This window comes from Arachis duranensis, chromosome 1 (assembly GCF_000817695.3).
Source record: "Arachis duranensis cultivar V14167 chromosome 1, aradu.V14167.gnm2.J7QH, whole genome shotgun sequence".
NCBI lineage: Eukaryota > Viridiplantae > Streptophyta > Magnoliopsida > Fabales > Fabaceae > Arachis > Arachis duranensis.
In genome coordinates this window covers 889,333-917,180 of record NC_029772.3, presented here as the reverse complement: position 1 = coordinate 917,180, position 27,848 = coordinate 889,333, and the positions used below count along the sequence as shown (strand labels likewise).

Below are 27,848 nucleotides of genomic sequence, written 5' to 3'. Positions count from 1 at the left end.
GTCGTGCTAATAACGCGAAGGTCGCAGGTTCGAGACCTGCATGGGCCAATTTATTATTTTATAGTCACCAAAAAAAATAATCATAAATGTTTAAGAATATGAGTTAAAATATATTATTAGATTATTAAATTAAAAAAATTAGATTAATGACTAAAAGTGATGACAAAAAATAATTCATTCTCATAATTTTTAAATATTTATCTTATTAAATTACTTATTCAAGCATTAAATTACTAGTTGAATGAATAACTATATTATAATTAAATAATTATATAAAAAAGACTGAAATGTGTTGTCGGTTCGGGCGCATGAACCGCGCGTCTCCACGGTGCACCGGCGGGCATGTTCACAAAAATGCATCACTTGGGATTCGAACCAGGAAGCTTGTGCAAAATCTTCAACTCCCTTGCCACTAAGCCAATCATTCTTCTTTGAGAGTTATAGGCTAATAATAATATATAATAAGAAACTTTACATGACAATGCTCTAAGCTAACAACCATACACTAGTTCATATGTCTAACATTAATTTTATTTATATGTAACTTTTTTTTAGATTAGACCATTAAATTAAAGGCTAATAATTTATATAAATTATATATATATCATATTAAAGTAATAAGCTAATGAAATTTATATATAATTTATTTAAATTTAAATAATATGAAATATTAAACATTAATTTTTATTTTTTAATAAATATTGTATTATAATTTTATATATTTATTTAATTATTATCGGGTTAAATGGTTCGACCATTGATCCATCGGTTGAACTACTAATCCAGTGACCTAGTAACTTTACCGGTCAATTGTCGGTTCGATTTTGATAACTATGTGATAAAGTATCCTTATCACAACACTCCCCTTGGATGCCCATTTAGGATTATGCCTCATTAAAACCTTACTAAAGAAAAACTTAATAGGAAAAACTTTAGTGAAGGAAAAGAGTACAAAATCCTTTGTGATGGGATTGCCTCATTAAAAACCTTGTCAAGAAAAACCCAATAGGAAAAAAACCTTACCAAGGAAAAAATAGTACAGTCTCCCCTTCTTGTCAACATTATTTAATGTCTCGAAATCGGCGCATCCCAATCTCATGTACCAATCTTTCAAAAGAGGATTTCGGGAGTGACTTTGGGAATAAATCTGCCAGATTATCACTTGAACGGGTCTGTTGGACATCAATTGTCCCTTGATTTTGAAGATCATGAGTGAAGAAGAATTTGGGAAAAATATGCTTTGTTCTATCGACTTTGATATATCCATCCTTAAGTTGAGCAATGCATGCTGTATTATCTTCAAATAGGACAGTTGGAGCTATCTTATGATCAATCAGTCCACATGATGACAAAATATATTGGATCAAACGCTTGAGCCAGAAATACTTGCGACTTGCCTCATGTATCGCTAGTATTTCAGCATGCTAGAGGATGTTGTCGCAATCGTCTGTTTCGTGGACCTCCATGATATAGCTGTACCACTATATATGACAGGTATCCTGTTTGAGATCTCTTTTTGTGTGGATCAGACAAGTATCCTGCATCTGCATAGCCAACTAGTTGTGACTTGGATCTATAGGGATAAAACAATCCCATATCAACCGTTCCATGAAGATATCGAAAGATTTATTTGATTCCACTCCAATGTCTTCTGGTTGGAGAGGAATTATATCTTGCTAGTAAATTCACAGCAAATCATATATGTCAGGTCGTGTATTATTAGCAAGATACATTAGCTCTACAATAGCACTAAGATATGGTACTTCAAGACCAATAATATTTTCATTATCTTCTTTAGGATGGTATTGATCATTTTCTACATCCAAAGATCTTACGATCATTGAGGTACTCAAGGGATGTGACTTATCCATATAAAATCTCTTCAAGATCTTTTCTGTGCATGTTGTTTGATGGATAAAGATCCCATTTTTTGTATGTTCGATCTACAGGCCGAGACAAAATTTAGTCTTTCCAAGATCTTTCATCTCAAACTCTTCTTTTAGAGCTTTTATAGTTGTTGGAATCTCTTCAGGAGTTCTAATGATATTTAAATAATCAACTTACACAGCAATTATAATGAATCCAGATGCAGATTTCTTTATGAAAATACATGGGCAGATATCATCATTCTTGAATCCGTTTTTGGCCAGATACTCAGTAAGATGATTATACCACATTCGTCCAGATTGCTTCAAACCATATAAAGATCTTTACAATTTAACTGAGTATAATCCCTGTGAATATACATTTGATGGTTTAGATATCTTTAAGCCTTCAGGGACTTTCATATAGATATCACGATCTAATGAGCCGTATAAGTAGGCTGTTATCACATCCATTAAATACATATGTAGTTTTTGATATGCGGATAAACTGACCAAATAACGCAATGTTATCGCATCCACTACAGGGAAATACGTTTCTTCATAATCTATACCGGGCCCTTGTGAAAAACCTTCTGCCACAAGTCGAACTTTGTAGCGCATAACTTCATTTTTCTCATTTCGTTTTCTCACAAATACCCATCGGTATCCAACTGATTTTACATTTTCTGGTGTACGAACTACAAGTCCAAAGACTTCACGTTTTGCAAGTGAGTCTAACTCAGCCTTCATGGCTTCTTCCCATTTTGGCCAATCATTTCTTTGTCGATATTCTTCGTCTGATCTTGGCTCAAGATCTTTACTTTCAAGCATGATATTTAATGTACCATTATATGCAAATATTTCATTGATAATTGTCTTATTTCGGTGCCATTTCTCTCTTGTAAAGACATAATTTATCGAGATCTTGTCATTTTCACAATTCTCGGGTACCTGAACGTCTTCTGGCGTTAAAACAATATCAGAATTTTGGACAATTATCGGTGTCTTTACTATATCTTTTTCAACAGGAATAGTATTTACCTCTTTTCTTTTTCGAAGATTTTTGTCTTTGGAACCGACAGGCTTGTCACTCTTCTGGCGTGAATTTGTTTCAGTGGCAATTTGTCCGACTGGGACCTCAATTCGAATTGGAGCATTTTTTGTTGGCATATAAGATTTGATTATCCTCTTTGTATTGGAAAATGTATCAGCCAATTCATTTGCTATTCTTTGCAAATATATAATCTTTTGAACTTCTAGTTCACATTGCCCTGATCGAGGATCTAGATGCATCAAGGATGATGCATTCCAATTAAGTTCATTTTCAGGAAGCTTATTCTCTCCCCTTAATATTAGAAATTTTGGTTAACCAAAATGACAATCCGCAAACCGGGCTTTAAATACATCTCCAGTTTGTATCTCAAGATACCTCACTATAGAGGGAGAATCATATCCAACATATATCCCTAATTTTCTTTGGGTCCCATTTTGGTGCGATTAGGTGGTGCAATAGGAACATATATCGCACATTCGAATATTCTTAAATGGGAAATATTTGGCTGCTGGTCAAAAGCTAATTGCATAGGAGAGAACTGATGGTAACTCGTTGGCCTCAAATGAATAAGTGTTGCGGCATGTAAAATAGCATGCCCCAAACTGAGGTTGGGAGATTTGTTCTCATAAGTAATGGTCTAGCAATTAATTGGAGGCGTTTAATAAGTGATTCTGCTAACCCATTTTGTGTGTGAACATAAGGTACTAAATGTTTAACACTTATTCCATTACAATAAACATCAAATGCTTGGGAAGTAAATTCACCAGCATTAACAAGATGAATTGCTTTGATTGGATTTTCTGAAAATTGTGCTTTTAATAGAATAATTTGAGCAAATAATCTCGCAAACGCCAGGTTGTGAAAAGATAATAAGCACACATGTGACCATCTCAAAGATGCGTCTATTAGGACTATAAAATATCTAAAAGATCCACATGGTGGATGAATAGATCCACATATACCGCCTTGAATCATTTATAGGAATTCAGGGAACTCAAATCCAATCTTTACTGGTGATGGCTTTAAAATTAACTTTTCCTGAGAATATGCAGCACAACAAAATTCACTAGATTTAAGAATCTTCTGGTTCTTTAGTGAATGTCAATGGGAGTTTTCAATAATTCTCCGCATCATGGTTGTTTCCGGATGATCCAATCGATCATGCCAAGTTATGAATTTATTTGGGCTAGTAAATTTCTGGTTTACAATGGCATGTGATTCAATTGCACTAATTTTGGTATAATATAACCCAAATGAAAGCAAGGGTAACTTTTCTAATATAACATTTTTATTTAAATCATGAGTTGTGATACATAAATACTCATGATTTCCCTCATTCATTGTTTCAATATGATATCTATTTCGGTGAATATCTTTAAAACTCAATAAATTCCTTAGAGACTTGGTAAATAATAGTGTATTATTTATTATAAATTTTGTTCCTCCAGGAAACAAAATTATAGCTCTTCCGGAGCCTTCTATCACATTCCTTGAACCAATAATAGTATTAACATATTCTTCTTTTTCTTTGTCATCCTTTTTCAAGGATGCTTGATAAAGATCGATTAGGTGCCTTGGTGTACGATAGGTACGCGATCAATGACCCTTTCCACCACAACGGAAACACTTATCATATGTTGATTTATTTTGCCAAATATTTCTTTTTTTATCCCACTTCTGGTGAGATCCTCTCTTTTGAACATAATTCTATTTCCTTCCATAAATTTTTTTATTACCAAAACCTTATCATTTACCTCTTATGGGGTAATGATTTGCCGCATTTACTTCAGGAAATGGGGCGGTACCAGCTGGGCGCGCTTCGTGATTCTTTAAGAGTAACTCATTGTTGCGTTCAGCAACAAGAAGGGAAGAAATTAACTCAGAATATTTTATAAATCCTTTTTCTCGATACTACTACTGCAGGAGCACATTTGAGGCATAGAAAGTCGAAAAAATTTTCTCTAACATATCATTATCAGATATCTTTTCCCCATATAATTTCATTCGTGAGGTGATTCAAAAAATTGTAGAATTATATTCATTTATGGATTTAAAATCCTATAGACGCAATTGCGTCCATTCATATCGAACTTGAAGAAGTATCACCCGTCTTTTGATGATTTTACCTTTCTTCAAGGTCTTTCCACAGATCTGCGGGATCTTTTAATGTGAGATATTCATTTTTCAATCATTCTTCAAGATGACAACGAAGAAAAATCATGGCCTTGCCTTTATCCTTCTGAGATATATTATTTTCAGCCTTAATGGTATCTCCAAGATCTATTGAATCAAGATGGATTTCAGCATCTAATATCATGATAAATAGTTGTTTCCAAATATATCAAGAGTATTAAATTCAAGATGAGAGAGTTTTGACATAATAAAAATTTGTTACCTGCGTCTTCTTAGAATATGTTCAGAATCTCGTGCTAATAATGTATTGTGAAATAAATAAATAAAGAAAACATAAATAAATAGAATCGTATGTAAAAAAGAAAGAAAAGTATAAGAAAAAGAATATTAATATTGATTATTAATTATGTGTTGTGTCAGCAGTTTAAACCTCTATTTATATACGTAAATAATGACACTTTTTTAAACTATATTAAATAGAGTCATCTTTAAAAAAATTATATATCATCAAAAATCGACATCACTTAAGATGTGATAAAGTATTATCACAACAAAATGAGAATTCCTACTAAATTTCCAAACGTTGCTAAAATGAGGTGAGAGCCCACGTGGCACAAGGCAGAAAAAAAATGATTGAATCTGTACAGTAGTGTAGAAATGGACGTGGAGGGAAGGATCCCCGATCCATGATCAATCTCACTTTATTTTCTTCCGAAACTGATCTATTTCCTGTCTCTCCCGAGTCCCAACTTCATTGTCTCTTCTTATCTCTGCCTGAATTCCTGAAACCATCAGATTCCACCGGGTGCGTGTAAGAAATTAAGACGGTTGCTCATTCCTCTCTCTCTCTTTTTCGCTGTTCATTCATCAATTTCAATTTCACTTCTGCTTCACCCCACTTTCATTTCATTTTTACAGTACCGAATTCTGCTGCAGTGAACCAAACCTTGTGTTTTCTAGGTTTTCAAACTGCAATGGACCATGCCGAATTAACCACCGACCAGGTTTTACCCCGATCCATTATCTCTCTATGTTCCTGTTCTTCGATCTGATTGCAAAATCCCTATTGTGCTCGAGTCTCTTTTGGTTTTTAGTTTGTCAGTTCTCGTAGATTGTAATTGTAGTCTTGTAGTAATGTTTCAAGTGACATTTATTTTCTGTTGTAATGTTTTCTGGAAGGTTCTGAGGAGGGACATTCCATGGGAGACGTACATGTCTACCAAGCTCATCTCTGGCACAAGCCTTCAGCTCTTAAGGCGTTATGATCACCGATCAGAGAGTCACAGAGCACAGTTGCTCGATGATGTAATCTTTTTATTAGTTTTGTGTTTTTTGAAGTTGAGCTTGGTTTTTGAAGAACTATTAAGTTCTGGATGATATTGAATACTGAATTTGGTGGCAGGATGGTCCGGCTTATGTTCGCGTGTTTGTTCATGTCTTGCGTGATATTTTCAAAGAAGATACTGTAGAATATGTTTTGGCTCTAATTGATGAGATGCTGGCTGGTAATTTGTCGAAACTGGCCCTTTTGTTGATTCATAAAAAATTATTCATACATTATTTATTCGTTATATTCCTGTGCATTAATAGTGAAGTAAACTTCAAATTGTTGTCCTTTCCAGCGAACCCGAAAAGAGCAAGATTGTTTCATGATAGCTCCCTTTCAGATGAAGATACCTATGAGCCTTTCTTAAGTTAAGTATTTAGTCAAATCATGTGTTTTTGTTCTGCATTTTAAATGTTAACTTAGTCTGCTTTGAAAATGATGGCAAATATTAGCAAACTTAAATAAAAAAAGGCAGCCCAGTGCACAAGCATCCGCGTTAACGCAGAGTTCGGGGAAGGGTCGCATTCAAAAGGTGTAATGTACATAGCCTAACCTGATAATTTCATCGGTGGCTGTTTCCACAGTTTGAACCCGTGACCTTCCAAATATTAGCAAACTTGCTTCAGAATTTTCTACTACAGCCAGTTTGCACATTGATCCATTAATTCATTATCACATTTATGCTTATGTGGTATACATGCTTTCTGGGAAGATTATTGTTTTTAGTAAAGGTTCATGAAACAAACCCTTAACATGTAACATATCTGAGTTCTTAACAAGTACATGTATCTTTTCAACCAATTTCTACAACTTGAAGAGGAAAAGCTATATATACCACTTGGGAAGATGATGTTGTATAATTTTTAACTATTTTAATTATTTTCTCAGTATTTCGTAATTATGGTTGCAAACAAAATAAATAACAAACGTTGTTCATCTTTCAGGTTGCTTTGGAAAGGAAACTGGTTCATACAAGAGAAAAGTTGTAAGATCCTTGCTTTGATAGTTAGGTAATACTACCTTGAGGCATGCCCACATTTAATTATTAGACTTAATTCTAACAGTAGGTTGTTTTTACAGGTAATATTTATATTTTTAACTATTCATCTTTTTCTGCCTGCAGTGCCAGGCCTAAAAATCAGAATGGTGTTGTTTCAAATGGAGATACATCAAAGAAACCCTTCACCACTATTGATGATGTTTTGAGAGCATTGGTAAAATGGCTTTGTGAACAGGTATATGATACTGAAATGTTCTCCTTTCTTTTTCTTGTCCCTGGAATAAATTCCTATATTGCATGGATACTGGTACTATACCCATATCCAGTATAGATAGATACTGGTACTTCACATAATAAATAGAAAAGATATTGAATTTCATCATTAAACAAGTCTATTATCAGCATTACATCTGAATAAAATTTTGTTCTAAACAAGTATGCATTATGCATAGCAATATTTCTCAACACTTTCATTCAGCATTGACTGAGTCATATGAAAATACTTCTCAGCAAAATTTCTGCTAAAAAATTACATAGCAATATAGCAACCACATTGTGAAAACAATGCAGGAGAACAAAATCAGTCTTATTGTATCAGTTCTTAGACAATTGTAACTTTGTGGGCACTAAGGCAGAATGAAGAAGGCAAAAGCAGGGTTGGAGGTAGAGGTATGGTTGTTGCCATTGTACTCTTGATTGCCACCTTGCCACTGGTGTGGTTCCACAATCTTGTCATGTTCTTAGCTAGTTGGGTTTCAGTTGCTGCTGCTGGTATTGCTTACCAGCAGTGGAGTGCTGGCCAATGACTGATGTAGTGGCAGTGGCTTGTTGCGATAGAGATGAGAAAAGGAAGAATGATTTGTGAATTATGAGGGAAACATAATGAAAATGAAAGAGATGGGTTGGGGTTTCAGTAGAAACTTGCAGCACGAGGGAGAGAAAGACAAAACCAAGTGACATAGTTTTAGTTAAGTGAGTGCACCCTGCTGTACCCAGTGGCGCTTATGTCATACCCAATTTTTTATTTTTTATCTTTTTATTGAAAATATTTGTTTGTCAAGTAAGTACTCATGCATGCGGCGTGCCCAATACATTACTGTTACCAGTATTTCCCAAAAGTTGCATACTCTTGCCTCAGAGCAGTTCATTAATGGATAATCTTTGTTAAATGAATGTTGGCATTAATAATCAATTTGAGAGAATAAAGTCTAGAGATAAACATGTTCTAAAAATTATAGATTCTGAAAAGGAACTTCAGAATAAAATGCCAAATTGTGATGCTAGATGGTAAAGAGACTAAGTTCTGTGTAGGTGGATTCCTACTGAAATTGCAAAGATGGTGAAGTGACTAGGATCTTTATATGGATTCTAGCATATATCTGATTATAATTATTATCTCTGTAGCTCAAGAAGCCATCTCATCCCAATCGTGGAGTCCCAACTGCTGTCAATTGCTTAGCAACTCTGCTTAAGGAACATCTGGTTAGGTCTTCCTTTGTTCAAGCAGATGGAGTGAAGTTGCTTGTGCCATTGATTTCACCAGCATCCACCCAACAATCTATTCAGGTAAGTTTGTGGAGTTGTCTCTGAGAACCTGAATAACTTGATTGCTTTTGTAAGCGTGGGATATCTGTTCCTATATATAATGGGAATATGGGAGAGGTTTCGTACACAACTTTTTTATTCCTAAAGTACCCATCATCCTATATCTTTATATATAATGGGAATGTGAGAGGTTTGGTGAACAAATTTTTATTCCTAAAGTACCTTTCATCATACATAATTCATAAAAAATATGTTTTGCTATTTCTAAGACTTGAGCCCAAGACATTAGAGTATATGGTACTTACCATTTTGACTAATATTATATTTGTTATTTTTACACACATTTAATAAAAAGAAGGGTGGATTATCCACTAGTGTAGTTATAGTCCCTTTATGCTTGCGCAAAAATAAATTATCTATATGTTGCATCTGGTTATGGATGGCTGGCTATATTAAACATGCTTGCTTAGGTGTATGTACCCTAATCGACAAATACTGATCAAATTCTTTTCTTTCAATGACAATGGTTTGGTGGTATATCTGGATTTTCCTGATTTCTTGACATCCGGATTAGGTTATAAATAGAAATATTATTGATTAAAATTGTGAGAGTACTTGCCTAATATTCAGGAATCAAAGGAGTTAATTGAGAAATTCTTCTGTAACAGATTCTGTATGAAGCATGTCTCTGCATATGGCTGCTATCCTATTATGATCCGGCAATTGAATATTTGGCTACTTCGAGGGCCCTTCCACGACTTATTGACGTTGTTAAGACTTCTACAAAAGAGAAGGTATTGAGTTGTTGAGTTTAACTGTTTGAATTTTTTCACTTCAAATAATGTAGTTCAGTCTTTTTTCATTCACTGAATTTGTGTTATCTTTCCATCATACATATTTCCATCCATGCTATGATAACAAGTATTGGTATTATAACTTTATGTGGCATAAAGGTCTAACCTTAGCACACTTATCTTGCCAATTTTTTAGGTAGTTAGAGTAGTGGTCTTGACTCTTAGAAACTTGCTGTCAAAAGGGAGTTTGGGTGCTCAGATGGTTGACTTTCAGCTGCCACAAGTTGTTCAGAGTTTAAAAGCTCAAGCTTGGAGTGATGAGGTGAGAGAATTAGAAGGACCTAAAATTGCTTTTGCTGATGAATTCTATTTGTGCAATAAAAATTTTAAGTGGTTCCATGTGGTCAATCACAGTAAGTATACAGGTTACCTTACTTTCATGATCTTGTAAAGAGAACATGTAGTCCTCCTATCTATTTGTACTTGTCATCATCGTAAGCTTATCTACTTATCAACAACCACAGAGAAAACAAATCTTGCCCTTAGTTGGATATGTTTCCATTCAGCTCATATTTAGCATTTTACAGATTAAGTGGTACCTTACATTACATGCACTCTTTCTCCATTATGTATCAACATTTTGGAAGGCATATGTAACAAGTGGTACCAATTAAAATGGTAAAAAGAAGCAACAAAGTATTGGAAGTTCAGGGATAGGAGTATATCAGTGTGATATCACCCCCTTCCCAGTTATGGAATTACTGAAAAATGCAGAACCTCAAATTCTATCTCCAATTCTTGCGTAGACCCCTCCCCCCCTCCCCCAAAAAAAACAAAAAAAGGGTCCACTTTCTCTCCTTTCATTCTCTATATAATAGACTCTTTCCTTTCTCCTAACAGAATCTGTCTAAGATCACACCTCCCCAATAACTCCGCCACATGGCCTCATTAATTATACAGCAGGTGATTCCCTGCATTTTCCCCTTTCCCTCTCCTATTCTTTCTACTATAAATAAAGGGTCAAGGTGGAATTCTCTTGCCCCTAGAACCTACCTCAATTGAACCTTCTTTGCTCCCATCCTTCTCAGGTTATGGAACAGCATACAACTTTGTGCTATTCATTTCAATTGAAAAAAATGAAATTCTGAGGAACCATTATTTTGGAAATCGTTGAGGATCGCTTAATTATGATGCAGTTAGGATCATTGTCTTGAAGGCTGGCTCATGACTAACTTGTTTTCCTTCACATCATTTTCTTTCACTACCATTCATGAACATCCTTGCATTATGTTACTAACTCAACTACATACTGGGGGAGGCTCACCAAAGTTCATTTAGTTTATTTGCAAACTACAGTTAGCTTATTTTTGTGTGAATTGACTTTATTAATGATTGAATATTATATATCTCTATACTTTGTTGCTGTCCCAATATTGACATTCCACATTCTTGAAGTATATATTATATTAAAACTAAACATTGCGGGTGGTTTTCAAATGGCAACCTTTTTCACCACTTACCTGTTTTTGATCTAACTCATGGTGCCTACCCAACACTTATGTTGATTGCCACAGGACCTGCTGGAGGCATTGAATTCTCTTGAAGAAGGGCTAAAAGATAACATTAAGAAACTTAGTTCTTTTGATAAGTACAAGCAAGAAGTCCTGCTTGGTCATCTGGATTGGTCCCCGATGCACAAAGATCCATTGTTTTGGCGAGAAAATATTAATCACTTTGAAGAAAATGACTTCCAGGTATATATATATATATGCGCATTATCTCTCTGTTTTGTGTGCCTCAAATTTTATTATTTTGAGCATGCCCGAAATTGTTGACTGAGAAACTGTTAAGTGCCTAATGAAAGAGTGAAACCACAACTTTAAAGCAAGGTGTTAAGAGGGGAAAAGCCACTGTCCCTAAATACAACTCAAGTATCTCATTCCACTTGACATGGGACCTTTGGCACCCCATATTAACCAAGTCCCTAACAGAAACATAAATGGTTTGCATTGTTTGCTACAAAATTTTTGTCCTTTCATATTGAAAATTAGTGCTGGTTGAAGATACTTACTGGCCAGATAGCAAGCTTGTGTTTCTGATTTTGTGTGTGTCTTAGGCTAGATGATGGGGAACTAGTTGAAGTATTCCATTGAATTCGTTTAATTTTGTGACGGTTTCCTTCCATTTGTGATCATTACATTGGTTGATTTGGCCTGGCCACTCCAGGAGGTGGCAGGGTGTCTTAATAATCGTGCTAAGATGTATTTTCTTGTGCATAAGAGATAATGTAATTTCATTAGGAAAATCTGATTGTTCAACCTATAGTATACAATACATAATTAGGAATTTAGGATGCAATATATTATGGAATCATTAGTGATTTTTACAGGATCTCTGGTCTCTGTCTTCACCCCACTGTTGAAGGATAAAATAAATTTTATAGCTTTCTTTACAATCTGTTTTGTGATGAGTAATAAGAGGGCGATGTTGGCCAAATCTATTGAAAAATGCTTTTGAAGAGCATTTGTCGACAGGAATAAGAAACTGTCGACTGTGGTTATTCATTTGAAGAGGGTACTAATTATGATCAAAGGTTTCAAAAGATCTGTTCCTTTGAAGGTAGAAAACCCACTTAGTTGTTGAAGTAGGTTGTCTGTATTGCACCATGGATTCCATGATTAGGTTCGTTCGTAAAATCTTGAATGTTTCTTTCCGCTCAATTTGTGTGGAGAGAAAGAATTGTAAAGCAAGGTCAGATGATTTCGCTATATTAATTTTGCCATATGAAGTGCCTTCTATATGATTTCACTAACAGTTTTCATTCGTTTCAGATTCTAAGGGTCCTAGTTACAATTCTTGATACGTCTAGTGATCCAAGAACTCTGGCTGTTGCTTGCTTTGACATTTCACAGTTCATCCAGCACCATCCTTCTGGCCGGATCATTGTGGCGGACCTTAAAGCCAAGGAACGAGTAATGAAACTAATGAATCATGAGAATACCGAGGTTACTAAAAATGCACTGCTCTGCATCCAACGGCTTTTCTTAGGGGCAAAGTATGCAAGCTTTTTGCAAGCCTAGTTCGGTGCTTCTGTTGCTTATCCATGGTGGCCTAGTATATATGGCACATTCCATCCTCTTAGAAGTTGTCACAAGTTGGGATCGGCTGTCTTGTGCACAAGATCATTGTTTGGTTTAGTGAGTAATTTATTGTCTATGGCCATTAAGATTTCGATTTCAAGCTGTGCAAGAAATTTGATGTGAGAAATAAGTTTCCTTGATATTCTGCTATTTGAATAATAAATCAAGTTTTGTAACTAAATACTCAAGGTTGTGATGTGTAGGTATGTTGAGTATCTAAAACTAGGAGTTAATAATATGGATATGTAATTTTTTAGGAAAACCAACCTATTTGATTTAAATGAGCACATCTTTTTCTCACCTTGGTTTGTATATGAAGTTCCTGCAATTTTGATTCCTTGAGGACTTGAGTAGAACTATCAAATTGAGCCAAATTTGTGAGGTTAACTGATTTATCCGTTAAAATAAGTGATTCAGATTGTAAAATGTTAACCCATTTAAAATTGGTGGGTACTTCAATGAAAATTTTATAATTATCATGTAAAGATATTTTATTTTGACCATTAGATAATTGATTTTAGAGCTTAATTTTCATATGCTATAAAAATATTATCTTTGTTTAAAGTGTAGCAAAATAAATAAGTTATACTTTTTAAACCAAAATCATCGTAAGAAGATGTTTTTCATATATTCATTAGAGTAGTTACCTTTAAAATAAGCGAGTTACTAAACTATTGTCAAATTTCTTACAACAATTTTGAGCCTTTCTTGTTCAGTGTTTATATGCTGATATGTGCGAGTATTGGTCAAACTCATGGAAGATTATAAATAAAGTAGGAGATGATGTTTATAGTATTTTAGAAAGGAATAAAGAAAGAAAAAGAGAAAGAGAAAGAGAAAGAAATAAAGAAGCTACAGATTTGTCAAAAGTCACAACATCAATTTCTTTTTTTAGCTAAAGCCCTGCTATCCTGAGATATTAACCGAGGATTCCCAGTTCAATGAGTCCAATGCTTTGGACAAAGATGACACAATGTCTTGCATTGAAGGTCGACTAGCTAGATCTTTCTTTATACATTTTTCAATCATTCCAATAATAAACACAGCATGCTCCGTTGCATAATTTCCTTTCAATAACGGATCCATAAATTCCTTTAGTTTTCCATGATCACCTTCCTCTTTAACTATGCTGCTTAAAATTTCTTCTAAATTCTTCTTGTCATATTCCTCGTAGATAGCAGCAACCTCTCTTCCAGAGAGTATTTCCACCACCATAACCCCAAATGCGTAGACATCAAGCTTTGTAGACACTATACCATTCTGCAAATACTCAGGAGCCATGTAATTTCTTGTCCCCACTATGTGCCTTGTCATCGAAAATTCGTCTTCCTCGCCTTGTATCGACCGGGCGAGGCCGAAGTTGGCAATCTTCGCCCTGAAATCAGCGTCTAGAAGAATGTTGTCACATTTTAAATCCTTGTGGATAAAAGGTGGAGAAGTGAAACTGTGAAGATAGTCAAGTCCTGTGGCCACATCCAATGCAATTTTTATTCTCTGTTTCCAACTCAAGAACTGTCCATTTTCCATGAAAATACAATCACTCAATGGTCCATTAGCAGCATACTCATAAACAAGATACCAATGTCCCTCGTTGAAGCTAACGCCGGAGAGGCGAATCACGTTAGAATGATTCACTTTGTTCAGCAATTGTACCTCTTTAGACACATCTCTGTTTATCTTCTTGATTGCAGCTAAATCTCTGTTTATAAGGCCGCGATACACCGACCCTTTGATCAAGAATTCGGAACTGAAATCATTTGTTGCACTCTGCAGTTCCTTGAATCTGTAAACCTTGAATGATTGTGCTATGTCGGATATGATCTCTGACAATGTTTCTGAATCTTCCTCCAACTTCTTCCCCTGTTGTTTCTCAATTGCTTCAAAGCTCTTGGACACAATCACAGAATTGCCTTTCTTCTTCTTCCTGATAAAATGCTTCCTGAAAATGATGGAGAAGAGGACTAAAACTAAGACTAAGACTACACCTCCGACAACTCCGACAACCACATAGACCCAAGTCTTGCTTGAACTTCCACCAGAAGAAGACGGAGGCGGTGGCGATGGCGACAGAGACGGAGGCGGTGGAGTCATAACCGTTTGTGAACTTGATGGCTTTTCTTGAAGGGGAACCAAAAGTGTGGTAAAAGGATTGATGGTTGGTTTCTGTGAAGAAAGGCTATTAGCTTCAAGAATTGTTTCAATGGTGACACCAAATCTTTCACTGATTTGAGAAACATCATCTCCAAAGGAAATTAAGTAACTCAATAGGTACTTGAAACCTTTCTCTGTTTGATTCTTTGTAGGACAAGCACATCTAAGAGGAACTCTAAGTTTATCACCGGGTGAAAGCTTTAACTCATCGATTTTGTTTTGATCCTTCATTGCTTGACATGTTGAAAGGCCTTCAAAAGTGTTGTTAGCAATGATGAAATAGTTGTCTCCACTTTGGACCTTATAAGAAGTGTTATACTGATAATACTGATTAGCAAAACAGGAACAGTTTACAGGAACAATCACCAGCTTGTTTATTTCAAAGGTTGCGTTCTGGGAAACGGAATTCGCTTTGGAAAGCTGGGTGGGATCAATGTTTAACAAAGAAGAAATTGTAGGAACAGAGTTGTAGTTGATTTGAGACTTGAAGGTAAGGTAAGATTGGCAACTAGGTTTCAAGCCATTGCAAGTGTAACCAAGGATTGAATTTGAGTTAAGAGTTTGGGAACATGCATTTGTGGCCACACCAATGTAAGGTTGCTGAGCTAGAATCACATAGAAATGATACAATAAGGACAAGGTGAGGACATGGATAATGATGGTAAAGGATTGCATTCTGAGTGAGGAAGAGGGAAGGATATGGAAGAACAAGGTGATGGATAAAGAAGTGTTTATAGAGAATAATTATAGGTTGCATTATTTTTCGTTTAAATGTGGTCCTTTATTTTGGATTTAAATCTTCTAAAGTTTGAATTTCATTTTAGAGAGTAAAATATGATCTCTCACCATTTATTTTATAGGTGGTGGGTCAAGAGTAAATATGAGAGAGAAATCATTCAAGGGTAGAAGATCACACTTTATCCTCTAAAGTAAAAATTCAAAATTTAGAGGATCCAAATCCCTTTATTTTAGGTTAAATTATACAGTTGGTCCCTACACTTTTAGTGAAATTGCAAATTGGTCTCTATATTTTAAAAGTTTATAATAAATTCCTAAAGATAATTAAAATTTGTAATTTAGTCCCTGTCGTTCAAAAAGTGTTTGATTTAACAGAATATTCTCAGTATATTCTGAGAATATTCTATTAAATCAACACTTTTTGACCAACGGAAATTAAATTGTAAATTTTAATTTTCTTTAAAGATTTAATTACAATTTTTTAAAGTATAAAAACTAATTTATAATTTCACTGAAATTATAAGACCAATCGTGTAATTTAACCTTTATTTTATTGAGTTGGTCTGAATTTAATATTGCAAACGCGCAGTGTCTTCAAATTGCTGGTCAGAATTGGTGGTTAGAAATATTCTCTTGCTCTTGCACAACAGGTTGGATTGGGCATTGTAGACCGGGCTTTTGAACAAGTCTCACTTATGATAGTTTGTGTGCAATTCAATCAACTTATATATATATATATATATAGTCATTTTAGTATATTTATGTTATAATAACTAGAGTAGTTATGATATTTTAAAAAATATTAAAATTAAAGTAACGGTTTTATATTATTTAGCAATATTTTTTAAAATTATTGCTAAATAAAATATAATTTTAATTTTAACAACACTTGCATAACTCCTATAGCTATAATAATAATAGTTGTTATCATTGTCATCAAAGTCAATATTTTTTTCTTAATCATATCCTCGAATCACAAGTTTAACTTTATTTCTTGCCATGGAACTATCTTTTCTCAAGTTATCTCGGAATTCAATTTTTGATATAAAAGCCAAGTTGTTAAACTCCATATTCTTCAAGAATGATCTAATAATCATAGATCTCTTATGATGAATTCCTCTGATTAATTCTTGTGGATCTGAAATTTTTATTCTTTAGGCTTGGTTTTGGTGTCTGCTGCACAAGAGTCCAATACTTTAACATTGCTTTTTTCTTGATTGGTAGTGGTAGACTTAGGTTGATTGTTCAAAAATTCTCCAAAAACATCTTCACAACACTAGAAGCAGCATTCATTCATTTTAGAATAGTGTTGTAAAGAAAAATCATAAGATAGATGATTCCCTTCATTTTTATGAGGCTCTCTCCCTTTTATTTTCATACAATTCCAACATGACATTAAGAGTTACGATAGTGTTGGGTCTAGATGATGTGATCTGAGCGCTTACAATGGCTTTTCCGTTCATTCTTTAGACGACGGTTGAAAAGTATTTGTAAAAGACTTTGATGTTTAAGTTAGTAAAAATTTTAAGATGGGTGTAATTAAAACAAGATGATAATTATCTAAGAGATTGTGGTATTTATAGAGGAGGTAGGTTGGATGACTTAATGATATTGGGAAATAATTTCTGTTGATGATAGGCAATTATTCCCCTTATATTTGTGGATAGTTACTACAAAATGAGGTGATTATTCTTTTACATGTTGAGTATATGAAGTTGCGAGAAAAACCTCCTTACTTGCTCTTCAAATCGAGATTGGATCACGGGTCATGAAACCGAATTGAGCACATTTATGCATGTTGACCCAGCCAATTCATTAGATAGAGAGACCTTTTTGATTTCTTGGATTAAGTTGAGCAGATTGGTCCAATTCAACACTTTATCTCTTATAGTTGAGCCTTAGGCCTTTAATGCTTTGGACTCATGTAAGAACATATAATTTGATGAATTTATGTTTTTCTTTTTTCAGTTTTAATGGACACCTTACGAGGATAGCCAGCTACAACATATGAAAATGAAAATGAAAATAAAATAAAATAAAAATAATAAGTACATAGGCTTTTTAAAATGACAATAAAAATGATTGATAGATAGAATTTCTAACTATAGAACGGAAACAATTCATTGGTTCGAGATAGGAGTGTTGGAACATCCTCGTTTAGTATGACCTTCTTGCTGATAAAAATTACATTTCTTTTTAATTATCGTAAATCTGAATCATCGTCTTTTGCTTCGCCATTTATAACTTTTGAAATGATAGCTTAAAATGATAATTCTACTACACTGCACTTTGCAGGAAACGAAGGAATTAACATATATAATTAGTAGGATTACAATACAAATTAGACTTTTATCCAACTAAGCATGGTCTTGATACATGGTTAGCGCTAAATAAGTATGTGGACCCCAAATTTATGCACCTCCTTGCAAAATTACTCATAAATATCATGATCTAGTATATAACATAATCAATATTTACTTGTTAATTTCATAAAATCAAAGGACGACACTTACCAGTACTTCAAATTCTGTCGAAGTGCTACATGAAGACTCCATAAATACCCAACAGAAAATTGCTTGCATCGGTAATGGTGTTTCAGCCTATTTGACTCAAAAATTCTGTATTCCGTATTTCTTCAAATGTTGTAGTTCTTCACTGCCATAAGAATAGTATCTCTACTCTTAAACCTATGACCCATCCAAAATTTTACGCTGCCATCCGTATTGTAATCTTCTCCTTTGTCAAGGTTGAAAGGATCATCTAGTTGAATCGCCTCTAAATTAAGAGTGTAGTAATGATTTGGAACTTTTGATAATTATGAAATGGTCAAAGGGGGAGGAAGAAGAAATAGAGTACCTCCACCAGTTGGAGTCTTCGACACATACTCCTCAGAGGAACTACTCTCGTTAGACGAACCAGTTTCGGCAATGTAATTTGAATCAAATTCACTCTTATCTCGAGGTTAGACAAAGATGAATCAGTCTTGCCGCAATTGGGATTGCCTGCGGTATCGAAGAGGACGGTTTACAACCACCACCTACATTACGAACCGCAACATACCACTCCCATCACATGTTGCGGCATTAGTCTACCATGTACGTCGAACATTACCCTCACATGCTAATCAGCTTCAACCCAAAATGTCTTGTTAATAAACCATTCACTCGGCAACGCTGATAGAAATCTATATGTAACTTTTCGAACCTTATTGAAATATATTGCCCCTATGTTATTTAATATGATATTCTTAAGCGCATCTAGAGTTTCAATACAGCAAGCGTAACATCACAAATAAATTGCACTCGTATGTATCGCTCATTCTCACCCTTTCTTATTATCTCGTTAGGATAAAATAAAAAAATGATTAAAACAGTGTGTATAAAGAAAAAGAATAAGAAAAATAGAAAGTAAAAAAATGGATGTAATGTAAATAATGGTATCAAAAAGCTCTTTATATAACATTTTTTTATGTAATTATCTAAGATATAGAGACATTTAGATAAATATATACATATTTCGGGTATATTTGCCATAATTTTTACTTACTATATCTTAGATCCTCAGCACTCGATTTATGTACAACTACGCAGTTGTATCATATCTTGGATGTAATAGTTTCTTTTTAATGTATCTTATATCTTGAGTACATAGTATCCATCTTGTGCTATTATTGATTTTCAAAGTATATACCCGAGATATGTAATATCTATTTAAAATTGTAATTTACTTGTACATTATTTAAATTAAAAATATCTCGAGATACACATTAAAAAATAAAAATCCTCATTCAGACACGTGTTAGCATATTATTGAGGGAGGCCAACAAAACAATTAAATAACCGGTCCCACCACCAACTATGCATCTACATCGTCTTTGGTTTTTTCTCTAATCTCTCAAACCCTTTCTTCACAATTTCTTCACTGAAAAGATTTAAGCCATTTGGTAAGTTAGTAGTACCCACAAGACCAAAATGACCAGAGGACCCCATGAACCATACCCTCCACCGCCACAACCACCAGGTGCTCACGATCAATCAACATTTTCTTCTTTCTTTTCTTCTATTCTTCTTTCTATATATACAAATCGTTTCTGTAATTTTTCAAGAAACTTGAAACTTCTCTTATGAAATCAGTGTATTTTTTTTCTCCGCAGCCACATACTGGGTACCCGCCGCCACGGCCGCCGCAGCCTCCACACCCACCACGCTATCAAGGATACCAGGGTTATTTCAATAGCGGGTATCCACCGCCACCTCCGCCGCACTCTCATGTCGTCGGACATCACCATCATGATGATGATGGCTGTTTTTCAGTCTTGAGAGGCTGGTATGATTTTTTTTTTCATTTTATTTTTCCAATTTACTGCTTGGATAACTAATAATGGATTATTAAAATTCTTAGTTAATTTAAAGTGAAATTTTTAGCCTGTGGACTGCAGCTTAGAGGGTATTTCTTCTTGTAGTTATAAGTGAGGCTGGTTAAAGTTCAGACAAGAGTCAAATTGGTTTCCCAAATTTCCATTCAGTCAAAATATTCAATAGCCTGTTGCTAGAACTTAGCATTGCACATCAGCATGGGTCAAACTGCGTCAAGATAGAGAAAATGGATTAAGGACTAACTTGGGGTAGGGGCTAATGTCATGTCATGTCATGGGGATTTGACTATATTTTTATGTTGGTTGTCGAAGACCTAACACAACCCTCCTCCTTTATCCGGGCTTGGGACCGGCTATGTACCGCAAGTGTAATATAGGCGGAGTTTAGGGGCTAATGTCATGATCATAGTTAATTTGTTACTCATTCTTCTATATAAAGGTGTTCCCTTTTCTATGTGAGGTAGAGCGTAGGTAAGAGCAAAGACTAGATAGAATGTGGAGCGCGATCCTGGTCGCTTACCAGCTTTTTACTGTTGCCTCCTATAGATATGGAAAGTAGGTTGCTTCTCTTCTCCTGGGTGGCTACCTGAACATGTTAATCTTGAAGGATCCATTTGAGCATTTACTCAACCCTTCATAACTAAATATCTTGGTCCATGGAAGAAAGCAGAAATCTAGACAACATTCGTTTCTTTTATCTAATTATATTTCCTGTTAGAGGAGAGTAAGTGAGGGAAGGAAAAAGAAAATCTGACACTAGCTGTACGCTTCCTTTGTCGCTGAGGGTCTTGAAAATTCTCATGGTTGTAGCTCCTTTCTCCCTTAGGGAGGGGCATTATTGAACTTTCCAAACTACTAGGTTGTGATTTTATTGGATTACGCCATAGCCGCAAGCATGTTATCTTTCTAGCTTTTTTACCCTCTTTCTTCCACAGGATTAGGCTGTTAGGTTGAGGGAGTTAGTTACCTGCGACTGTCAGAATGTTCCATCACAGAATCAATTGCTATGCTCGAAGTTTCAAACCTAAATTTTATCGCGGAATCTGGATGATAAGAGAAAACGTTCATGTGCTCCCAAGAACTACTTATACTTGGTACATATTAAGTTTCGGTATGAAAACCAATGAATGGTACCCATACGCCCCATAAGAATTACAAATCTAATAATTATCTCAATCGACTATTTGGTTGATAAAATTTTGATTGTTTGTGTGATATCCACATTGCTTAGAGAGATTCAATCATATGTAACATGCACAATGCATTTCTGCTTTCAAAATATATTAAAAGGATAATCTACTAATCTAAATTAAAATGATTACTTTTTGTTCAAGGTCTGAACCAAGACTTAACAACATTTCATTGATGATTTCTCTTCTCATATACGGGAAAGAAATATGTAATTCTTGAGTAGTCTATCTTATTGGAACTTTTCTATCTGTCTCGCTAACCAAACACACTGTGCATCTCTCTATCTGTATATTTTTGTCCTTGTCTACTGTACCAAACACTTCCAACAGGTTTCCTTCTCTATACTATGTGTCATTCCTTGATCTCTCAGGTCCAAATTTTAGGATGGATAGACTTGTGTAATCTTGTAGCACTTACCATGAGGCAGTCTTGTATTATTCAAAAGAAATCTATTGGAGACACTAAGATAATAAAATCTCCACTTCATATAAGAATTTGGAATTTGCAATCCTTAGATAAGATTGGTTTAGGATCATAGAATCTTTGTCTATCTAAGAGGATTGTTGGACTCAATGGTGGACTATATCTTCTTGGATATAATATCAATTTGGTTCTAGAATTTTCACCGATAATCAATTTGTCCGAGTTTTAATAATAAATCAAGTTAGTCCCTCGAACATATATTATTTTGATGCTGTTATCTCAAGGTCATTGGTTCAAACTGTGGAAACAATCACTGATGTAGTTATCATGTTAGGTTGCGTACGTTACACCTTTTGGGTGCGGCCTTTCCGTGGACCTTGTATTAACGCGGCATGCTTATGCACCGGGCTGCCGTTAGTGAAGTATTGACGAGGTCTCTTAGTATTACAGGTCACAATGATTTCTGGCATTGATAGGCCATGCTACTATGCCATGTGGCATTTAGCGGCCGACGTTAGCACCCCTCTAATAGTGTCAAAACAGAATTTGTACGAGGGACTTGATTCATGGTTGAAAAGCCAAGGACTAAAATATTGCCTTTTTTTTTAAATGACCTTGGTTGTACGGAAGAAGACCTTGGAGAGGATCAAATTGATCATTATCTCTATCTTCTTGTATACTATTTAGGCTTTTTACTCTTCATTAGTCGTAATCTATGTAATTGTTTTATTTCAGCTTGAAAAATCGACTTGTCATTTTCTCAAATTACAGAATCCATGATATGTTTCCTTAACTTTGTTTTTCCACTTCATGCATTGTTTATTTTATGGTGCCATGCTGCTAACTGAGTTACTGAGAGGCCTTTGTTTCCCTGTACAGCGTTGCAGCCCTGTGTTGCTGTTGTCTGCTAGAGGAGTGTTGTCGCTGCTGCTTTTGATTATGTGGCTGAAAACTGAAGTTGCCTCATAATCAACTTGGTTATAGAACTTGGATATCTATGGAATATATGCAATAAAATCCTCAACGTTCATAGACTCTATATCATGTGTATCAGTGTATGTCCATACGAAGTTATCAATTATTTCACAAAGTATTTGTGTATAACTTCTGAGAGGCATTAGCATTATCTACAACGAATGCAAACAATATTATGTGCACTGCATTTGTGTAAGATAATTATCCGTCACAGTTGTAAAAGATGATATATATTATGGAAAATCACACCATAGCTTTGAACTACTTTATCCGTTCTCTTTAATTTATCACTTTATTAGAAAGCACAAATGTTAAAAAGAGCGAACATATGAAATAAGAGTTTAATTTTTATCTGAGTAGTGCTATGCATACAAGTCATTTGGCTTTACAAGTCATACAAGGTGGACCAAATCATACGCGTGCTACTCAATGGTTTTGCGTTCCTGTTTTTCCTCTTATCTTCTTTTTCTTTGTGTTTTTCTTCTTTTTTTTCGCGTGTTTAATCTTCATCGTTGTTTTTTTATTACTATTGTTATTACTGCATTTTTTTCTTCTTTCTTTTTCTATTAATTTTACAACGTTATGTATTTTTTCCTTCTTTGTTTGATTAGAATTATAAGAAAATAAAATAAGATAAGAAAGAAGCACTAGAAGATGAGGAGGAGGAAGATGAAAAGTTTTGAATTATGCAGAATTTATCAAAATAAAAATACACCCAAAATTCTTAAAAATACATCCAAATATCTTTGTGTTACACTCAAATATTTTCGTGTTACACTCAAATTTGTTGCAAATATAGAAAAATATTTTCTCAAATATTTTTTTCTTATTTTTTATTTCTTTTAATTAAATGAATGTAAGTTCATCATCTTCCAAGTAATTTTACAGCATTATGTGTTTTTTCTTCTTTGTTTGATTTTTTGTTTTTATTTTTGTTAAGAGAGTAAAACAAGAAGAAACTTGAGAAGGTAAAATAAAAAGAAAAAGATTAATAAGAAAAAAGAAGATAGTGATGATGATGAAAAAAATAAGAAGCAGTAGAAGATGAGAAAGAATAAGAGAAAGAGTTTTGAATTATGCAGAACTTATCAGAATAAAAATACACCAAAAAAATTCTAAAAATACACCCAAATATCTTCATGTTACATCCAAATATTTTTGTGTTACACCCAAATTTACTGCAAATATAGAAAAATATTTTTTTCAATGCATAACTTTTACATTATATTCAATTCAAACCATCAACGATGAAATATTATTCACCTACAGAATCATAAACTATTAACGAAAAAATTAACTAGAAGAAATTTCAATGAAAAAATAAGGAGAAAGATGAGGAGAAGGAAGTGGTGGTGTTGGTGACGACGATAACAAAAGAGAAGAAGAAGAAGAGGAGGAGGAGGAGAAGAAGAAGAGGATGAGGAAGAAGAACGTGCAGCAAGAAGAAGAAGAACGTAGAGTAACGATACGAAAGCACGTGAATATAAATGACTTATAAAAACTTGTATAAAAAAATTATTGTATGTGGTGAATTAATCTTTTTACATACTGATGGTGATGGTGTAAAATATTTTATAAAATTAAATTTCATATGTTTTTTAGACCAATTATTCATGTAGTAAAAAAAAGTAACTATTTTTGTATTTGATACATGTGTAAAATTAATTTTTTGTTAACAGTCTGTCAAAATTAAATTCTTAAAATAATATCTAAAAAAGAGATAAAATTTATTTATAGATAATTAAATATCTTTTAGGAGAATGTGCTATTTTATTTATTTTATTTGTATTAAGTTATTGAAATAGATTATACACACTTCTTTTCATTCTCTTCACACAAATATCTCTTCATAGTAGAATTTATCTCCCTAAAAGATGATAAGTTGATAACTACTGATAAAATGATTAAGTTAACAAATTGAGTCTGTTTTTATTAAAATTGACATTTTAAATTGTAATATCGTAATGTTTTTGTAATAGCTAGATTTTGAGTAACCTTAAATCAATAATTCCTAATTGAAGAAATCTGAATCTTTCTACTCCTTAACTTCGTAATTTTATGCTAGACTGATTTTTTTTTCATCAATTAGTTTACACGGTTTGTGGATTAAGCGGTAGTTTTATTTTAATTTTTGGAATAATTCACACATATTAAATCAACTTAACTCAAAATTACACCAATATCCTAAATTAAATTTGCTTACATAAATGTCTTTTACAATTCTATATAATTAATTCGATTGATGATATTTAATGTTGATTTAATTTACATATACATATGATATATCCATAGTAAATTGAATCAATTATGATTCAAATTATATATTGTATAAATATAATTAGTCATTTTATATTATATAACTATCTAGTTATCAAAAAAAAATATTATATAACTATCTATTATTTTTCAAATAGAATATTTTTTATTGACATTTATGTTTTAAAATTAATGAATAATTAACTTAAAAGTAAGAAATGTCAATGAACTCTACAATAATAAATCAAATCAACACGTAAATAACATAAATTGAATCAATTAAATTCAATTTACATAGAATTATAATCGAAACATGCATGTAATCCAATTCAATTTATGATATTAGTATAATTTTGAGTTAAGTTTATTTTATATGTGTAAATTACCCTATTTTTTGAGACTATTTTATCAAATACTTGACATCTTTTGAAGGCCAAACTAGTGTCATTTATTTAGAAGCTATTTTGTGGGAAATAATTTTTTAAAATACTACGTATACTAAAAATTTGCTGCTAAATAAATTACATATATAAAATATATATTAAAATATAAAATATATAATAACTAATTTAGTTATTGATTTTTTATGTGTATATAATATTTTTATTTTTCATATTATAAATCAATTAATAACATAAAATCAAAATTAAATATGTTTAACAAACGAACATTTAACACTTTTCTGTGGTCAGTTGTACTTACTATATCATTTCAACAAATACAAATTTTCAATAAACTGATAAAGTCATTAATATATGTATTAAGTAAATAAGTTCTAAATTAATTTTATTACAACACAATTAATTTTCAAAAATATTAGTTGACAATGATGTATCACAATTTTGAAATCATTGTATCAAACTAATAACGAGAAATCCTTAGACCGTCTTGGAGTATAAAATGTTATGGACAACCTAAATATTCAATCAAATTTCTTTTGGAAACCAATTTAAGTTGTCAATCAATTTCAAAATATTATCTTATTTTAAGATAGCATATGATAACATTTTCACCATTACAATCAAGTTAGATACTGGGAAATTCTTGTCAAATAGGTCAAATAATAAAGAAAAATAACTATTTATTTGGTTTTTTATTAGTGCTAATATTTAAATGAGATATAATTAAGTAGTGTAAAATATCTCATAAAAACTAGGAAATACCTCCTAAATCCTAACCTCTTTGAATATTGATACGAGATCGCAAATTGTACCACAAAACCACATTCTTTGTAAACTTTGAACTTATATTCATATTTTGTTAGCTTTCATTTTGCGGCTTATTTTTTTGGATATGAGAAGCATGTGTGTTGTGTATTGTTGTGAAAACTGTGGGCGTTAGATATGGATGTGGTCATGTGAGACAGTTGTTTTTGAAATAAGGGATGAAGAAATTGGACTATCTGATTTTTTTGTAAAAAAATATTAAGCCTACTGATCGGACAGTCCGATTAATATGGAAGAGAAAATTTAAATTTTGACGAAGGTAATCATACCCTCCAATTTGTATTTTAAAATTAAAAAAAAAATTGGGGTCTCCGATTTGTGTATCCCAAATTTTTTTAAGTTTTAAAATACAAATCGGACAGTCCAATTTTTGTTCATAACGTCACATAAAGCACCTATACACTTTATTACTGTGTCCGCATCCTACACTATTCTCCTCACCACATCTAAATTAAAAGGTGTCATTTTGCCATATTTCATGATGTTTAGTTGTAGAAAAGCACTAAAATTTCCAACCAGTACACAGATATATAGCACCCAACTCCAACTGAAATTTATTTGAAGCATCATGGAATATCTAGCATGTGCTTCGTATCTTGCTGCTATGCAGTGACTTCATTATTTCAACCTAACGTGAGATGAATATTCTACGCGATATGCATCCTCAAATAAAGTGATAACCAAACACAACAAATTCTCAATCATATTCATTACACGTAATTGACAAAACTTTAATTTTCTACATTATTGTAGTTTCAATTATTTCTATACTTAAAAAGTACCTTCCACTTTCTACTGTTTTTGTCTTAGCTATACTTTTGTACAAAATGTGACCAACCATTAACCTGGAAATTTTGGACCCAAACAGCAGCATAGACCATAGAGAGTGCCACTCATTTTCTGATCCTCAGCTTACAATTATCATTATCTACTCGATAAGATGAGGATTCATCACAAGTTATTTTTACGTGAAGCTATTAGATCGATAATAATTTAGTTAAATATATTAAATTATCTAATATTTTTGGTCTATTAACTTTAAACAGTGATAATTATAAGGGAGTCTTCACCCTTTTATAAAAGAAAAAATTCAGGTGCAGTCCACTTTACTTCACGTGAAGTTGATAGCTTATGAAAATTTAGTCAAATCAGTTAAATCATCTACCGACTCTCAACTATTAATTTCACGTAAAGTCGATTGTACCTGAGTTTCTTTCGTAAATTAGTACATTGGATTTTCAAATGGACAAACTATGAGGGACGGAAGGGAATAACTGATTTTCAATCTCCAGAGATCAAAACAGGGCACGATAAGCGAGCCTTGGACTCAGCCTCACGAGGATCACGATCACAGTCACCATGAATGATCTTTCTCTCCCTCTTACCAAAAACATAAACCCTCACATAGAAGTTGAGGAAGAGCAACAACACAGCGCCGTTGAGAACAGAGTTGAAGACCCACGCGCCAATCCCATTGCACCCACCCTTGAAGAAGAAGTGGAGAAAGAAAACCCCAACGTGGCACGCAACGTTGCAACCGAGGAGGGCGATCTGGCAGTTGAGGACGAACGGAAAACAGGCGCCGCGGAAGCCAATAGCTGTCCAGAACTTGTAACCGTATACAAGGGAGTAGACAAGAGTGGTGAAGAGGATTG

At 33.5% G+C, this 27,848-nt stretch overlaps 3 protein-coding genes and 1 non-coding gene across 6 annotated transcripts in view; 2 read left to right on the top strand and 2 right to left on the bottom strand.

Annotated features, from left to right (window-relative positions):
• The first annotated feature begins 5,673 nt into the window (after nucleotides 1-5,673).
• Nucleotides 5,674-13,158, top strand: LOC107473350 (V-type proton ATPase subunit H). 3 transcript variants are annotated; one of them, XM_016093066.3, is made up of 12 exons: nucleotides 5,674-5,857; nucleotides 5,971-6,056; nucleotides 6,232-6,357; nucleotides 6,455-6,557; nucleotides 6,675-6,747; nucleotides 7,324-7,389; nucleotides 7,503-7,614; nucleotides 8,784-8,945; nucleotides 9,593-9,718; nucleotides 9,915-10,040; nucleotides 11,293-11,472; nucleotides 12,550-13,158. In XM_016093066.3, the coding sequence occupies exons 2-12, from the start codon at nucleotides 6,027-6,029 to the stop codon at nucleotides 12,796-12,798; spliced, it is 1,353 nt and encodes a 450-aa protein (XP_015948552.1). In that variant the 5' UTR covers nucleotides 5,674-5,857; nucleotides 5,971-6,026; the 3' UTR covers nucleotides 12,799-13,158. The 3 variants fall into 3 exon arrangements, with proteins under 3 accessions (XP_015948552.1, XP_052116810.1, XP_015948413.1); XM_052260850.1 differs by having other exon boundaries at nucleotides 5,674-5,863; XM_016092927.3 differs by having other exon boundaries at nucleotides 5,674-5,879.
• Nucleotides 13,159-13,717: 559 nt separating this feature from the next.
• Nucleotides 13,718-15,729, bottom strand: LOC107473256 (lysM domain receptor-like kinase 4). Its single transcript, XM_016092840.3, has one exon. It carries the CDS (start codon nucleotides 15,682-15,684, stop codon nucleotides 13,765-13,767), a length of 1,920 nt encoding a protein of 639 aa, XP_015948326.1. The 5' UTR covers nucleotides 15,685-15,729; the 3' UTR covers nucleotides 13,718-13,764.
• A 4,167-nt stretch (nucleotides 15,730-19,896) lies between these two features.
• LOC107473200 (uncharacterized) lies at nucleotides 19,897-22,975 on the top strand. Its single transcript, XR_008005928.1, has 2 exons — nucleotides 19,897-20,073; nucleotides 22,616-22,975. It is a non-coding gene; the product is annotated as an uncharacterized LOC107473200 (transcript).
• A 4,162-nt stretch (nucleotides 22,976-27,137) lies between these two features.
• LOC110273894 (elongation of fatty acids protein 3-like) overlaps nucleotides 27,138-27,848 on the bottom strand; it is a gene marked incomplete at its 5' end in the record, with an annotated part of 1,029 nt that continues 318 nt past the window's right edge. Inside the window, 1 exon segment of the mRNA XM_021127290.2 lies at nucleotides 27,138-27,848. This exon segment is cut by the window's right edge and continues 16 nt beyond it. Within this exon segment, the coding sequence (XP_020982949.2) occupies nucleotides 27,475-27,848 (374 nt within the window).